The sequence below is a fragment of the Dendropsophus ebraccatus genome, chromosome 2 (genome assembly GCF_027789765.1).
Source record: "Dendropsophus ebraccatus isolate aDenEbr1 chromosome 2, aDenEbr1.pat, whole genome shotgun sequence".
Taxonomy (NCBI): Eukaryota; Metazoa; Chordata; class Amphibia; order Anura; family Hylidae; genus Dendropsophus; species Dendropsophus ebraccatus.
Window position 1 is genome coordinate 6,903,797 of NC_091455.1, and position 18,110 is coordinate 6,921,906.

The 18,110-nt window shown below is 47.8% G+C and overlaps 1 protein-coding gene across 2 annotated transcripts; it reads right to left on the minus strand.

The window, feature by feature from the left end:
• Positions 1–2,772: 2,772 nt before the first annotated feature.
• Positions 2,773–13,772, minus strand: LOC138784269 (lymphocyte antigen 6E-like). 2 transcript variants are annotated; one of them, XM_069959784.1, is made up of 3 exons: positions 13,739–13,772; positions 7,512–7,631; positions 2,773–3,054 (listed from the first exon to the last, which is right to left on the minus strand). In XM_069959784.1, the coding sequence occupies exons 1-3, from the start codon at positions 13,764–13,766 to the stop codon at positions 2,846–2,848; spliced, it is 357 nt and encodes a 118-aa protein (XP_069815885.1). In that variant the 5' UTR covers positions 13,767–13,772; the 3' UTR covers positions 2,773–2,845. The 2 variants fall into 2 exon arrangements, with proteins under 2 accessions (XP_069815885.1, XP_069815884.1); XM_069959783.1 differs by lacking the exon at positions 13,739–13,772 and adding an exon at positions 8,031–8,171.
• Between the last annotated feature and the right edge of the window lie 4,338 nt (positions 13,773–18,110).

The window sequence follows — 18,110 nt, forward strand, 5'->3', positions numbered from 1 at the left end:
AGCCATTGGCTCCTTCCCTGTCAGTCACTCTTGTGGCCGCACTTCCTGTGGTCACAAGAGGCCGCACTCTCCCTCTAGCGCCCGATGTCACTGGAGCGTCGGCGCGAGGGTAAGGGGAGTGCAGCCTCTTGTGACCGCAGGAAGTGCGGCCACAGGAGGGAAGAGAAGAGGAACGCGTAGACCTAGGTGAGTAACAGTGTTTGTTTTTTTCAATGTTATATGGGAGGGGGAGCGCATATACTATTGGGGAGCACAGGGGGCTATATACTATTGGGGAGCACAGGGGGCTATATACTATTGGAGAGCACAGGGGTCTATATACTATGGGGGAGCACAGGGGGCTTTATACTATTGGGGAGAGCACAGGGGGCTATATACTATTGGGGGGAGAGCACAGGGGGGCTATATTCTATTGGGGGGAGAGCACAGGGGGGCTATATACTATTGGGGGGAGAGAACAGGGGGGCTTTATACTATTAGGGGGAGAGCACAGGGGGCTATATACTATTGGGGGGAGAGCACAGGGGGGCTATATACTATTGGGGGAGAGCACAGGGGGGGCTATATACTATTGTGGGAGAGCATAGGGGGGCTATATACTATTGTGGGAGAGCACAGGGGAGCTATATACTATGGGGGAGCACAGGGGGCTATATACTATGGGAGAGCACAGGGGAGCTATATACTATGGGGGAGCACAGGGGAGCTATATACTATGGGGGAGCACAGGGGTCTATATACTATGGGGGAGCACAGGGAGCTATATACTATGGGGGAGCACAGGGGGCTATATACTATGGGGGAGCACAGGGGGCTATATACTATGGGGGAGCACAAGGGGGCTATATACTATTGTGGGAGAGTGCACAGGGGGGCTATATACTAATGGGGGAGCGCACAGGAGGGCTGTATATAACTGGAGGAGCACATGAGGGTCTATATACTTCAGGGACACCTTAAAACTATACAGTAACTACTGTATAGGGGTACAAGGGACCTAACTACTGTATGTGTTGGAGCCTAAAATATTTCTCTGGCAGATTCTGGAGAGAAGATTCACAGCCAGGAGAAGACTTCAAGGTGGCCCAGGCTGGATGGAGAGAAAAAGAAAAGGTGACAGACTCTGATCGGAGAAGATGCCCCCGGTGAGTCACTGGATGTAACTGCACTCTGTTATAGGGTTGTAGTGTTAGGGGTCATGATGTGGCGGTATTATGTAATGGTATCATTGGTGATATCTTTCTGTTTTGTGTAGTGCAGTTTTTATGTAATATGTAATCACTGTATGGTGGTAGGAGTGTTATAAGGTAACTACTGTATGTATTGGGGCTCTTGATACAGTGTGGGGGCAAATTCAGTACATTATACAATGTGCCGAAAGGAAAGGGGGGGGGGCACTCTTGAGGGCTGTGCACTGGGCCCACTAATGTTTTAAAACGGCCCTGGGTGCAGCCCCCAGATACTTACCCTTTCCGGCGAGTCTCGCTACTGAGTCCGATGCCCATAGAGAATGACGGCTCATTATCTCATTCATTCTCTATGGGCATCGGACTCATCTCAGGTAATTTGCATACAGCACACGCACGGCTTCAGGCGCTGATATCTTCGTCCCAGGACCGGCTCCAGGAGCAGGACTCGCCGGAGAGGGTAAGTATCCAGGGGTTACACCGGGGGGTCGGGCGGGCTCTGTGCCCGCGTCTCCGGTGACAGGTTCCTTTTAACTGTACACATTTTACAGACAATAAAAATCTTTGCCCTACTGAGATCAACCATTGGCTTCCTTCAGCTGTACAATACTAGTAATATATAGAAACATAAGAAATACTGACACCTAGTGGGGAATCTTGGAATACCTCATCCACCACTTTTTGACAGGTGCAGAAAAAAGAAAAACACCAGTGATAGGACACCACGCATGCAGTGCTAGACGCCTCAGGAGCATAGGATGTCCTCTGAGGATCACTTTGTCCATGCCAGGGATACTCTCAGCAAAACACAGGCAGTATACCTGAGTATGGTACTGACCCCAGCAGGACAAAGCTGCCGATTACACCTATGTATCCTGCTGTAACGCACGACTGTTCTGAACGGTTTCGGAAAGTCTGCTTTACCCAGCACGGCGACCTGGGACATAGTACTACCCTTACAGGACGGGTATCCCGACACTGTAGGGCAGAAGGCGGTCAGGTCAAGCCAGAGACCTACATGTGAGTAAAAGTATCATCTTCTTCTTATCCTTCTTTCAACTACGCTATCCCAGCGAGTATACACCTACCTTGGACAGGGCCCTCACAACGCTCCTCTACTCTCACTTCTGCTGTTGCTCCTCCTTCTACCTCTTGCCTGCACCTGCAGTTACTGATGTGTTGTTACTGCATTGCACTAAAGGACATACTTAGACGGATGTTATTCTGGTTATTCTGTCATTTTGCACCCACACACCAGGTTACATTCGGGTCACACAAAGCTGCGGCAGCGGTACCTGCTCGACCAGGGGTGGGTACCAACGCCCTCCAGGCTACCATGACCCAACACCCACCTAGCAGCCATAACACCACCAAAAGCTACCCCGGCCAATACGCACCCCAACCCCGCCACAGTCACTGCACAAGGACCTGTAGAAACTGTAGAAAAAAAAAATGAAACAAAAAATTAAACTGTAAGAAAACATAAAAAAGACACAAAAATATCTTAAATAATCGTTTTAATTCAATAAAGTTCACAAATATGATCCTCCATTCTATAACCCCCCCCTCCCCCCGCCCAATATGACAAACTCCTCACAGCACCGCTATAGAGTGGATCACTGCCGTCTGTATGGGGAGGTTCCTGGATAATGTGGAGATTACTGGGAGAAGCTTCTCAGCAGGACCGCGGAGACTCCCAGAGCGGCGGCCAGGATGCTGTTGGTGGATCTGATGCTGGAGGCGCCGCTGGTGTTACACAGGTCAGTGCTGCAGCAGGTCACACTTGATGAACCCACAACAGCGTTAAATCCTGTGGCTACACAAGCTGTGGAGCAAGTCTTGGTGATGCTGGTAATCGAGAGACTCCCTACAGGGGAAGGAGAGAAGACAGAAAAAAGGAAGTCACACTATGGAGTCTCTACTGTCAGAGCGGTCACACTATGGGGTATATACTGTCAGAGCGGTCACACTATGGGGTATATACTGTAAGAGCGGTCACATTATGGAGTCTATACTGTAAGAGCGGTCACACTATGGAGTATATACTGTAAGAGCGGTCACATTATGGAGTCTATACTGTAAGAGCGGTCACACTATGGAGTATATACTGTAAGAGCGGTCACACTATGGAGTATATACTGTAAGAGCGGTCACACTATGGGGTATATACTGTAAGAGCGGTCACACTATGGGGTATATACTGTAAGAGCGGTCACACTATGGTGTATATACTGTAAGAGCGGTCACACTATGGTGTATATACTGTAAGAGCGGTCACACTATGGGGTATATACTGTAAGAGCGGTCACACTATGGGGTATATACTGTAAGAGCGGTCACACTATGGTGTATATACTGTAAGAGCGGTCACACTATGGAGTCTGTACTGTAAGAGCGATCACACTGGTGTATATACTGTAAGAGCGGTCACACTATGGGGTATATACTGTAAGAGCGGTCACACTATGGGGTATATATTGTAGGAGCAGTCACACTATGGAGTATATACTGTAAGAGCGGTCACACTATGGGGTATATACTGTAAGAGCGGTCACACTATGGAGTCTATACTGTAAGAGCGGTCACACTATGGTGTATATACTGTAAGAGCGGTCACACTATGGTGTATATACTGTAAGAGCGGTCACACTATGGGGTATATACTGTAAGAGCGGTCACACTATGGGGTATATACTGTAAGAGCGGTCACACTATGGGGTATATACTGTAAGAGCGGTCACACTATGGTGTATATACTGTAAGAGCGGTCACACTATGGTGTATATACTGTAAGAGCGGTCACACTATGGGGTATATACTGTAAGAGCGGTCACACTATGGTGTATATACTGTAAGAGCGGTCACACTATGGTGTATATACTGTAAGAGCGGTCACACTGTGGTGTATATACTGTAAGAGCGGTCACACTATGGGGTATATACTGTAAGAGCGGTCACACTATGGTGTATATACTGTAAGAGCGGTCACACTATGGTGTATATACTGTAAGAGCGGTCACACTACGGTGTATATACTGTAAGAGCGGTCACACTATAGTGTATATACAGTAAGAGCGGTCACACTATGGAGTCTGTACTGTAAGAGCGGTCACACTATGGTGTATATATACTGTAAGAGCGGTCACACTATGGTGTATATACTGTAAGAGCGGTCACACTATAGTGTATATACTGCAAGAGCGGTCACACTATGGTGTATATACTGTAAGAGCGGTCACACTATGGTGTGTATACTGTAAGAGCGGTCACACTATGGTGTATATACTGTAAGAGCGGTCACACTATGGGGTATATACTGTAAGAGCGGTCACACTATAGGGTATATACTGTAAGAGCGGTCACACTATGGTGTATATACTGTAAGAGCGGTCACACTATGGTGTATATACTGTAAGAGCGGTCACACTATGGGGTATATACTGTAAGAGCGGTCACACTATAGGGTATATACTGTAAGAGCGGTCACACTATGGAGTATATACTGTAAGAGCGGTCACACTATAGGGTATATACTGTAAGAGCGGTCACACTATGGAGTATATACTGTAAGAGCGGTCACACTATGGTGTATATACTGTAGGAGCGGTCACACTATGGTGTATATACTGTAGGAGCGGTCACACTATGGGGTATATACTGTAAGAGCGGTCACACTATGGTGTATATACTGTAAGAGCGGTCACACTATGGGGTATATACTGTAAGAGCGGTCACACTATGGAGTCTATACTGTAAGAGCGGTCACACTATGGGGTATATACTGTAAGAGCGGTCACACTATGGTGTATATACTGTAAGAGCGGTCACACTATGGGGTATATACTGTAAGAGCGGTCACACTATGGGGTATATACTGTAAGAGCGGTCACACTATGGGGTATATACTGTAAGAGCGGTCACACTATGGTGTATATACTGTAAGAGCGGTCACACTATGGTGTATATACTGTAAGAGCGGTCACACTATGGTGTATATACTGTAAGAGCGGTCACACTATGGTGTATATACTGTAAGAGCGGTCACACTATGGTGTGTATACTGTAAGAGCGGTCACACTATGGTGTATATATACTGTAAGAGCGGTCACACTATGGGGTATATACTGTAAGAGCGGTCACACTATGGGGTATATACTGTAAGAGCGGTCACACTATGGTGTATATACTGTAAGAGCGGTCACACTATGGAGTCTATACTGTAAGAGCGGTCACACTATGGAGTCTATACTGTAAGAGCGGTCACACTATGGAGTCTATACTGTAAGAGCGGTCACACTATGGAGTATATACTGTAAGAGCGGTCACACTATGGGGTATATACTGTAAGAGCGGTCACACTATGGTGTATATACTGTAAGAGCGGTCACACTATGGTGTATATACTGTAAGAGCGGTCACACTATGGGGTATATACTGTAAGAGCGGTCACACTATGGGGTATATACTGTAAGAGCGGTCACACTATGGTGTATATACTGTAAGAGCGGTCACACTATGGAGTCTGTACTGTAAGAGCGGTCACACTACGGGGTATATACTGTAAGAGCGGTCACACTACGGTGTATATACTGTAAGAGCGGTCACACTATGGTGTATATACTGTAAGAGCGGTCACACTATGGGGTATATACTGTAAGAGCGGTCACACTATGGAGTCTATACTGTAAGAGCGGTCACACTATGGGGTATATACTGTAAGAGCGGTCACACTATGGTGTATACACTGTAAGAGCGGTCACACTATGGAGTCTATACTGTAAGAGCGGTCACACTATGTAGTCTATACTGTAGGAGCGGTCACACTATGGTGTATATACTGTAAGAGCGGTCACACTATGGTGTATATACTGTAAGAGCGGTCACACTATGGAGTCTATACTGTAAGAGCGGTCACACTATGGGGTATATACTGTAAGAGCGGTCACACTATGGGGTATATACTGTAAGAGCGGTCACACTATGGGGTATATACTGTAAGAGCGGTCACACTATGGAGTCTGTACTGTAAGAGCGGTCACACTATGGTGTATATACTGTAAGAGCGGTCACACTATGGTGTATATACTGTAAGAGCGGTCACACTATGGTGTATATACTGTAAGAGCGGTCACACTATGGGGTATATACTGTAAGAGCGGTCACACTATGGTGTATATACTGTAAGAGCGGTCACACTATGGTGTATATACTGTAAGAGCGGTCACACTATGGTGTATATACTGTAAGAGCGGTCACACTATGGAGTCTATACTGTAAGAGCGGTCACACTATGGGGTATATACTGTAAGAGCGGTCACACTATGGGGTATATACTGTAAGAGCGGTCACACTATGGAGTCTGTACTGTAAGAGCGGTCACACTATGGTGTATATACTGTAAGAGCGGTCACACTATGGTGTATATACTGTAAGAGCGGTCACACTATGGTGTATATACTGTAAGAGCGGTCACACTATGGGGTATATACTGTAAGAGCGGTCACACTATGGTGTATATACTGTAAGAGCGGTCACACTATGGTGTATATACTGTAAGAGCGGTCACACTATGGTGTATATACCGTAAGAGCGGTCACACTATGGGGTATATACCGTAAGAGCGGTCACACTATGGGGTATATACCGTAAGAGCGGTCACACTATGGAGTATATACTGTAAGAGCGGTCACACTATGGAGTCTATACTGTAAGAGCGGTCACACTATGGGGTATATACTGTAAGAGCGGTCACACTATGGGGTATATACTGTAAGAGCGGTCACACTATGGAGTATATACTGTAAGAGCGGTCACACTATGGGGTATATACTGTAAGAGCGGTCACACTATGGGGTATATACTGTAAGAGCGGTCACACTATGGAGTATATACTGTAAGAGCGGTCACACTATGGTGTATATACCGTAAGAGCGGTCACACTATGGGGTATATACTGCAAGAGCGGTCACACTATGGTGTATATACTGTAAGAGTGGTCACACTATGGGGTATATACTGTAAGAGCGGTCACACTATGGGGTATATACTGTAAGAGCGGTCACACTATGGAGTCTATACTGTAAGAGCGGTCACACTATGGGGTATATACTGTAAGAGCGGTCACACTATGTGGTATATACTGTAAGAGCGGTCACACTATGGTGTATATACTGTAAGAGCGGTCACACTGAGAAGCTGAGCTGCAATACCAGGCATGACCTGTGGTCGGGGTGTGGCGCTGTCAGCCGTGGATTTGTAACCCTGTGTGATTTCTGACCAGAACCTTATAAGGTGTCAGTGATTATTATAGATGAGGTCACTCACCGATCCCGGCAGACGACACTGAGGTCATACAGGACGTGGTCCCGGTGGTGCAGTTAGTCGCACTCTGGCAGTTGCTGTTGCTGCTCTGGCTCGTACACGTGTAGCAGGTTAAGGAATAAACTGTAAGGAACAAAGACGACTTTCTATTAATACTATAAATGGTCCCAGACCAGGAACTTGTGGGACTACAATCCCCAGCATGCCGTCCCATCCAGCTGCAAGCTTAAATCTCCAGCGCTCCCAACATCACCAGAATGTGGTCACTAGGTGGCGCTCTCGTCTCTACTGAGAAAGCAGCAATGGAGCTTCCCCTCAGTGATGTCACCTGTTCTCCTATATAGCTGTGCTTTGGCTGTCCAGGCATGATGGGAATTGTAGTTCTGCAACAGCTGGAGGACTGGAGGTTCCACATCCCCGTCCTATAGTCTTCATGGATGGAAACCATAGAGTTGGCGCAGAGTGGAAGCCAGGGGTGCGGGGTAGGCTGGAGCAGAAATCTTAAAGGGCCAGCGCACTTACCTGTGCCCATGCAGAGTGCAGCGAGCAGGAGGAGTGTGGTGCAGGCGGCCATGGCTGGGAGTGAGTGGAGGGCTGAGATACGCTGTGGATACGGCTCAGCAGCTTCTTATATATACACCGCGCTGGTCTTTGTGTCCGTCATCCTTGTATACAAAGGTCAGGAGGAGCGGCAGAAAGGGGCTGCGGAGTGTTGTAGTTACTGGAGTGTTGTGAGAGCACAAAGAGTCCCTGACAGCAGCGACAGCCATGGGGATGCCACCCACACCGAACAATCCAGGACAGCAGCGACAGCCATGGGGATGCCACCCACACCGAACAATCCAGGACAGCAGCGACAGCCATGGGGATGCCACCCACACCGAACAATCCAGGACAGCAGCGACAGCCATGGGGATGCCACCCACACCGAACAATCCAGGACAGCAGCGACAGCCATGGGGATGCCACCCACACCGAACAATCCAGGACAGCAGCGACAGCCATGGGGATGCCACCCACACCGAACAATCCAGGACAGCAGCGACAGCCATGGGGATGCCACCCACACCGAACAATCCAGGACAGCAGCGACAGCCATGGGGATGCCACCCACACCGAACAATCCAGGAAAGCAGCGACAGCCATGGGGATGCCACCCACACCGAACAATCCAGGACAGCAGCGACAGCCATGGGGATGCCACCCACACCGAACAATCCAGGACAGCAGCGACAGCCATGGGGATGCCACCTACACCGAACAATCCAGGACAGCAGCGACAGCCATGGGGATGCCACCCACACCGAACAATCCAGGACAGCAGCGACAGCCATGGGGATGCCACCCACACCGAACAATCCAGGACAGCAGCGACAGCCATGGGGATGCCACCTACACCGAACAATCTAGGACAGCAGCGACAGCCATGGGGATGCCACCCACACCGAACAATCCAGGACAGCAGCGACAGCCATGGGGATGCCACCCACACCCTAACAATCCAGGACAGCCATGGGGATGCCACCCACACCGAACAATCCAGGACAGCAGCGACAGCCATGGGGATGCCACCCACACCGAACAATCCAGGACAGCAGGGACAGCCATGGAGATGCCACCCACACCGAACAATCCAGGACAGCAGCGACAGCCATGGGGATGCCACCCACACCGAACAATCCAGGACAGCAGCGACAGCCATGGAGATGCCACCCACACCGAACAATCCAGAACAGCAGGGACAGCCATGGAGATGCCACCCACACCGAACAATCCAGGACAGCAGCGACAGCCATGGGGATGCCACCCACACCGAACAATCCAGGACAGCAGCGACAGCCATGGGGATGCCACCCACACCCTAACAATCCAGGACAGCAGCGACAGCCATGGGGATGCCACCCACACCGAACAATCCAGGACAGCAGCGACAGCCATGCGGATGCCACCCACACCGAACAATCCAGGACAGCAGCGACAGCCATGGGGATGCCACCCACACCGAACAATCCAGGACAGCAGCGACAGCCATGGGGATGCCACCCACACCGAACAATCCAGGACAGCAGCGACAGCCATGGGGATGCCACCCACACCGAACAATCCAGGACAGCAGCGACAGCCATGGGGATGCCACCCACACCGAACAATCCAGGACAGCAGCGACAGCCATGGGGATGCCACCTACACCGAACAATCCAGGACAGCAGCGACAGCCATGGGGATGCCACCCACACCGAACAATCCAGGACAGCAGCGACAGCCATGGGGATGCCACCCACACCCTAACAATCCAGGACAGCCATGGGGATGCCACCCACACCGAACAATCCAGGACAGCAGCGACAGCCATGGGGATGCCACCCACACCGAACAATCCAGGACAGCAGGGACAGCCATGGAGATGCCACCCACACCGAACAATCCAGGACAGCAGCGACAGCCATGGGGATGCCACCCACACCGAACAATCCAGGACAGCAGCGACAGCCATGGAGATGCCACCCACACCGAACAATCCAGAACAGCAGGGACAGCCATGGAGATGCCACCCACACCGAACAATCCAGGACAGCAGCGACAGCCATGGGGATGCCACCCACACCGAACAATCCAGGACAGCAGCGACAGCCATGGGGATGCCACCCACACCCTAACAATCCAGGACAGCAGCGACAGCCATGGGGATGCCACCCACACCGAACAATCCAGGACAGCAGCGACAGCCATGGGGATGCCACCCACACCGAACAATCCAGGACAGCAGCGACAGCCATGGGGATGCCACCCACACCGAACAATCCAGGACAGCAGCGACAGCCATGGGGATGCCACCCACACCGAACAATCCAGGACAGCAGCGACAGCCATGGGGATGCCATCCACACCGAACAATCCAGGACAGCAGCGACAGCCATGGGGATGCCACCCACCCCCGAACAATCCAGGACAGCAGCGACAGCCATGGGGATGCCACCCACACCGAACAATCCAGGACAGCAGCGACAGCCATGGGGATGCCACCCACACCGAACAATCCAGGACAGCAGCGACAGCCATGGGGATGCCACTCACACCGAACAATCCAGGACAGCAGCGACAGCCATGGGGATGCCACCCACACCGAACAATCCAGGACAGCAGCGACAGCCATGGGGATGCCACCCACCCCCGAACAATCCAGGACAGCAGGGACAGCCATGGAGATGCCACCCACACCGAACAATCCAGGACAGCAGCGACAGCCATGGGGATGCCACCCACACCCGAACAATCCAGGACAGCAGGGACAGCCATGGGGATGCCACCCACACCCGAACATTCCAGGACAGCCATGGGGATGCCACCCACACCTGAACAATCCAGGACAGCAGGGACAGCCATGGGGATGCCACCCACACCCGAACAATCCAGGACAGCAGGGACAGCCATGGGGATGCCAACCACACCCGAACAATCCAGGACAGCAGGGACAGCCATGGGGATGCTACCCACCCCCGAACAATCCAGGACAGCAGGGACAGCCATGGGGATGCCACCCACACCCGAACAATCCAGGACAGCAGGGACACCCATGGGAATGCCACCCACCCCCGAACAATCCAGGACAGCAGGGACAGTCATGGGGATGCCACCCACACCCGAACAATTCAGGACAGCAGGGACAGCCATGGGGATGCCACCCACCCCCGAACAATCCAGGACAGCAGGGACAGCCATGGGGATGCCACCCACACCCGAACATTCCAGGACAGCAGGGACAGCCATGGGGATGCCACCCATACCTGAACGTCCACCGACCCGGGAGAGGATCACCCCCCCCACCCCCCCATCTGACCGCCGTCACCTCTCCTGACCATAACTATTCACTGCTGCTCTCTGTTATCAGCCATTATCACAGGATATATTTACACTGCTCCCTGTTGTCAGCCATTATCACAGGATATATATATATACACTGCTCTCTGTTATCAGCCATTATCACAGGATATATATATATACACTGCTCTCTGTTATCAGCCATTATCACAGGATCTATATACACCGCTGCTCTCTGTTATCAGTCATTATCACAGGATGCTCTATTGGATTGAGATCTGGTGACTGTGGAGGCCATTGGAGTACAGTGACCTCATTGTCATGTTCAAGAAACCAGTCTGAGATGATTCTAGCTTTATGACATGGCACATTATCCTGCTGAAAGTAGCCATCAGATGTTGGGTCCATTGTGGTCATAAAGGGATGGACATGGTCAGCAACAATACTCAGGTAGGCTGTGGCGTTGCTCAATTGGTACCAAGGGGCCCAAAGAGTGGCAAGAAAATATTCCCCACACCATGACACCACCACCACCAGCCTGAACCATTGATACAAGGCAGGATGGATCCATGCTTTCATGTTGTTGACGCCAAATTCTGACCCTACCATCCGAATGTCGCAGCAGAAATCGGGACTCATCAGACCAGGCAACGTTTTTCCAATCTTCTACTGTCCAATTTCGATGAGCTTGTGCAAATTGTAGCCTCAGTTTCCTGTTCTTAGCTGAGCGGAGTGGCCCCCGGTGTGGTCTTCTGCTGCTGTAGCCCATCTGCCTCAGAGTTGGCCGTACTGTGCGTTCAGAGATGCTCTTCTGCCTACCTTGGCTGTAACGGTTGGCTATTTGAGTCACTGTTGCCTTTCTATCAGCTGGAACCAGTCTGCCCATTCTCCTCTGACCTCTGGCACCAACAAGGCATTTCCGCCCACAGAACTGCCGCTCACTGGATGTTTTTTCTTTTTCGGACCATTCTCTGTAAACCCTAGAGATGGTTGTGCGTGAAAATCCCAGTAGATCAGCAGTTTCTGAAATACTCAGACCAGCCCTTCTGGCACCAACAACCATGCCACGTTCAAAGGCCTCAAATCACCTTTCTTCCCCATACTGATGCTCGGTTTGAACTGCAGGAGATTGTCTTGACCATGTCTACATGCCTAAATGCACTGAGTTGCCGCCATGTGATTGGCTGATTAGAAATTAAGTGGTAACGTGCAGTTGGACAGGTGTACCTAATAAAGTGGCCGGTGAGTGTATATATACACTGCTCTCTGTTATCAGTCAGTATCACAGGATATATATACACTGCTTTCGGTTATCAGCCATTGTCATATATATATATATATATATATATATATACTGCTCTCTGTTATCACACTATCACAGGATAGGTAATGGATAGGTAATGTATATAGTCAGTCGCCGGCCGTGCACCGCTATTACACGTAGCGGTGCGTGGTCGACGCCCGACGGAAGTAGGTCAGAACCGATATCAACGATCAGCTGATGACAACGATCATTGGCTGATCGTTGATATAGGTTCTGACCTATTTCGTTGTATTTATTACATGGATCGATAATCGGCCAAATCATGCCGATTCGGCGATTATCGTTTTGTGTAATAGTACCCTTATAAAAGGCCAAGAGTGCAGACACACCTTGGCTCTCAGCCTGGGAACAGGTCATCTGCTAAGAACCTGTGAGAGCCATACAAGTGGTACGTACAATACTGTTATGTGTGGTGCCCGGTAATAGGCCGCCACCTTGTTAGAGAGATATCCTGCTGTTTAGTTAGTGCCGGACAGGCAGAGGATTTTGTTTGTTCTGTTTATTTCTGTACCACAATCTCTAAATAAAACTGAGGTCAGTTGTATGAACTCCAGTTGTTCCGTGTGTGCCTGTTAAAGTGTGCCCGTCTACCCAGGAGACGACTAACCCGCTACCTGATTCCTTACTTTATATATATATACACATACACTGCTCTCTGTTATCAGCCATATCACAGGATATATATATATATATATAACAAACGATGGGAAGACGGCACTCCAATAGTGAATAAATGTGAAATAGTTTATTCACCCATACACGTAATGCGACGTTTCGACTCAAGCATGAGTCTTTCTCAAGCAAGTACATAATGTGATACATGTGGTATTTATACAGAAGGAGACGCCCCCAAAGGGTATGTGTCTCAATAAGTGACATCATAGGTAAACAGTGTAAATACTGTGCAATAACATTTCATCAATACGGTGGTGTGCACAAATTCATACATATCTATATGCAAACTTAGATATTGAATGCAGTGTGACTCCAATGTGTGTGTAAAAGTCTCTTCAAAGTCCATATAATCATGAAATAAAACAAATATCCATCCTGGTAAGGGTTAATATGGAGGTTGGACTACACTCACCGTCCGTGTTCCACCAATCCCACGACATTGTAGCCATGCTGCTTTCGGCTTGTAAACAGAAGAAGTACGCAACTCCGGATGTTAAGGAACCACCTGACCAAGTACGGATCACATGATCGCATAAGCGCATAGCGCGCACGCGCACTCACATTCCGATCATGCGGGCGCCATCTTGGAGTAGGGAAAGAGACTCTAGGTGCCCAGATTACAAGTCTGTGAGTAACAAGATTGCATAAGCGCATAACGCGCATGCGCACTCACATTCAGATCATACGGGCGCCATCTTGGAGTAGGGAAAAAGACTCTAGGTGCCCAGATTACAAGTCTGTGAGTGACGGGACCAACGACTAGTAGGGAAATAAAGCATGTAATCACCCCAAATCCTTTGAGATCGTCATACACAGGTAAACCCGGCCAAATTGACAGAGTCAAACCCATCCATGGTGAATCTTCACTCTTATGGGCATTCAGACTCTATATCATATTTATTAGTAGCCGGACGCCAAATATGACCTTTCTCTAGGGTACACGCAGCTTCAGATCTCTACAAAATATTGTCATTGGAACACGAAGTCAGGGGTAAATACCGGTGAAAAGAAACAAAAGGAGAAGTCGTAGGATTGTGAAGAGTTCGATGGATCCGGTGAGTATAGGTCTCATCTCCATCTACATAAAGGAAAAAAGAAGAGATCAATATTCTGTGATACAGTTGTGATAAAATAAAATTTACATAAATCCATAAATTAATAAATTAATAAATAAATTGGTACTACTTCTTTCAGCAATGACAGGTAAGTCGGTTTCATGGTTTCGCTCACAAATTATAAAAATGCTTTTAATGAAAAATCTATATTGAGCCCATGAGGCTGTAAAGCATTAAGGCGTGAAATCCATTGTGCTTCCCTTTGTTTTAACATCCTCTGCCTATTACCACCTCTACGGGGGACCGGGATGTGGTCTATGACCATAAACTTCAATTGTTGGACAGTATGTCCAGCCTCAACAAAGTGTCTGGAGACAGGAAGATCCAGTCTCCCGGTACGAATGGATGACTTATGGTTATTCAATCGTATGCGACATTCATTAGTGGTTTCGCCCACATAAATATATGGACAGGGACACTGTAGGACATAAATGGCAAAATCAGTCTTGCAAGTAGCATAAAAACGCAGTTTGTGACTACGGTTGGTATTAGGGTGGCAAAAAGTATCACCCTTAATCATTAAACTACAACTGTCGCACCCTAGACAGGGATAACTGCCTGGTCTGAGTGAGGAGGACAAATCAAGCTTCCTTTTTGTACAATCTGCACGGACTAGCTTATCCCTAATACTGGTTGATCTCCTATAGGATAGTAGAGGAGGTGCACTGAGTATGGGAATGTTGTTATGGAAATTAGCCACAATATTCCAATGTCTACGTATTATCTGACCTATCTGTTGGCTTTGTTCATTAAATGTGGTGATGAATGGAACTCTGTCAGTAGTTTTACTCTTGTCTGGAACGTCTTGTAGTGTGCTTACGTCAGCTATACTTCTTTGAATTAACTTCCTCGGGTATCCCCGTTGTGCAAAGCGATTGCCCATTTCCTGGAGTCTAAGATCAACCCTAGTTGCGTCATCTACAATCCTACGTACCCTCAACAGCTGACTACGGGGGAGAGACTCAACCATCTTCCTAGGGTGCATGCTATTAAATTTCAACAAATTATTCCTGTCGGTTGGTTTTAAGAAAATATCAGTCCGAAGAGTACCCTCCTCACCATAGACCCAAGTGTCCAAAAATTGGACCCCAACCGTTGAACTACTCATAGTGAATTTAATGTCCGGATCAATGGTATTCATAAAGTCAAAAAACTCCCCAAGTTCAGCCTGGGTACCCGTCCAAATCAGAAAAATGTCGTCTATGTATCTCCACCACCCGAGCAATTTACTCTGGTGGTGGGATACATAGACATGTGACTCTTCCAGTTCAGCCATCACAATATTGGCATAAGTAGGGGCCATGTTAGAACCCATGGCCGTTCCTTTCACTTGGACGTAAAATTTATCCTGAAAGGAAAAGTAATTACATGTCAACAGAATCTCCAGTAAATCGAGAACAAATTCTCTACCCTCACTGGAGTATTCGGACTTCTCCAACACCTTCCTCACACAGTGTAAACCTCTCTCATGGTCAATGCAGGTATAAAGACTTGTAACGTCAAAGGAAGCAAGAATGTAGTGTGATGGTAGAGTGACATTCTTAATCTTCTGTAAAAAATCTGTTGTGTCGCGGATATACGATTTTGTATTGATTGCATACTGTCTCAGAATTTTGTCGACAAATATGGCCGCCGGGCTGAATATAGAGTCACAACCCGACACTATAGGCCTGCCCGGGGGATCCACCAAGGATTTGTGGATCTTGGGTAAGCAATACAGTGTCGGGGTCACGGGGTGGCTAGGAAGAAGAAAATCATGTAGCTGTTCATCAATCACATTTAAAGCATAGGCATCATCCACCAATAGTCTCAGTCGACGAAAAAATACAGTCTTCGGGTCACTAGGTGTTTCCCTATAGACACTACAATCCCCCAATTGTCTCATGATTTCTCCCACATATTTATCTTTATCCATAATGACGACAGCACCCCCTTTATCAGCGGGTTTCACCACGATGTCGTCATTATGGGAAAGATTATTCAATGCTTCCATTTGCTTTCTAGAAAAATTGGGTCTAAATCTTTCATCAGCCACAAGTTTTACCTTCAATCTCTCAATGTCATTTTTCACCAATGTTTCAAACATGTTAACAGCATCGGATGCAGGAGGCCAAAAATCACTTTTATTGGATAAACCATAATCCTTCAAACATAACTCAGATTTTTTTGGTTTTCCTAATGCCGAAAAATCGGTTTTACTGGAAAACCAAACTTTGAGATTAATGTTTCTCAAAAACCTCTGTAAATCCACATCTAACTGTAACCAATCAATTTTAGTTGTTGGACAAAAGGATAAACCATGGTTAAGTACATCCAACTCAATAGCAGATAAATTGTGGGAAGAGATATTTACCACTAATGAGGGGGGTTGGTCTGAGTCCATCATGCTTTCTTCGTGGTCTTTCCTTTCCTGGTCAAGACGCCGCCACTGTTGCTTTCTTCCACGGCCCCTCCTGATGCTCCTCCGCCTCCTGCTGCTTCCATTCCGTCCTGTTCTAAAAAAGCAGATTTCTCCTTTTTGGACATGGATTTTTTTAGTCGTGTCTTTGTTGCGTTTTTTCTCCTCTCGCTTCCCTTCTTTTTGCCATTCGTACACAAAACCGGTTTTATAATCCTCGCAGTCCCGATGCCACTTTTGTCTTTTCAGCTCTTCCTGTTCTTTCTTATATTTCTCCAAATTCATCTGAACTTTCTCTTTATATTTAATAATTTCATCAGTATCCAACACATCAGTTAGGGCACTGGCACTTACTTCCAATTTCTGCTCAACTTCAGTGATCTCGTCTTGTAGGTATTCAATATTTAGTAACACCAAATCCAAAGCATACTTATTAGTCAAACCCTCAAAGCGAGCACAAAAGTTCTTATTTCTAGGGAATAAATTAGGTCTTAAATGAGGGCGCAGTCCTCTCGGAATCATCTTAGTCTGGTAATAGTTAGACAGTAGCGATAAGTGTAAATTCAAGGTAATTAGTCTCTTGGAATCAGCCTCATAAGTCCGTTTAGTGTCCAGTTTAGAGGGAACACTCAAATATGCTCGATCACCAAGGCGACCACTAAGAATACGACTTACGTCTTCATTGCTGAAAGAATACGTGACAGGTGTAGAATCTTGTGGTTCCATATTAATAATCACGTGCTCAGTTCACAGGGTCCACACTTAGTAAAAAACAGCAGTAGAACGGCACTGTGTAGACTTCCAGTCAAAAAAACGGCTTCAAGCCAATGGGTGCACGTCACTCAAGCAGTCGACCCCCGACTCCACTTCATAAGTAACAAACGATGGGAAGACGGCACTCCAATAGTGAATAAATGTGAAATAGTTTATTCACCCATACACGTAATGCGACGTTTCGACTCAAGCATGAGTCTTTCTCAAGCAAGTACATAATGTGATACATGTGGTATTTATACAGAAGGAGACGCCCCCAAAGGGTATGTGTCTCAATAAGTGACATCATAGGTAAACAGTGTAAATACTGTGCAATAACATTTCATCAATACGGTGGTGTGCACAAATTCATACATATCTATATGCAAACTTAGATATTGAATGCAGTGTGACTCCAATGTGTGTGTAAAAGTCTCTTCAAAGTCCATATAATCATGAAATAAAACAAATATCCATCCTGGTAAGGGTTAATATGGAGGTTGGACTACACTCACCGT

What these genes read in the sequence shown, in the direction of transcription:
- LOC138784269 (XM_069959783.1), bottom strand. Translation starts at nt 8,082, where the DNA reads ATGGCCGCCTGCACCACACTCCTCCTGCTCGCTGCACTCTGCATGGGC. An exon ending in TGCACTCTGCATGGGCACAG is followed by an intron (nt 7,632 to 8,030) that starts GTAAGTGCGCTG and finishes TGTTCCTTACAG; the next exon opens with TTTATTCCTTAACCTGCTAC. An exon ending in AGTGTCGTCTGCCGGGATCG is followed by an intron (nt 3,055 to 7,511) that starts GTGAGTGACCTC and finishes CTTCCCCTGTAG; the next exon opens with GGAGTCTCTCGATTACCAGC.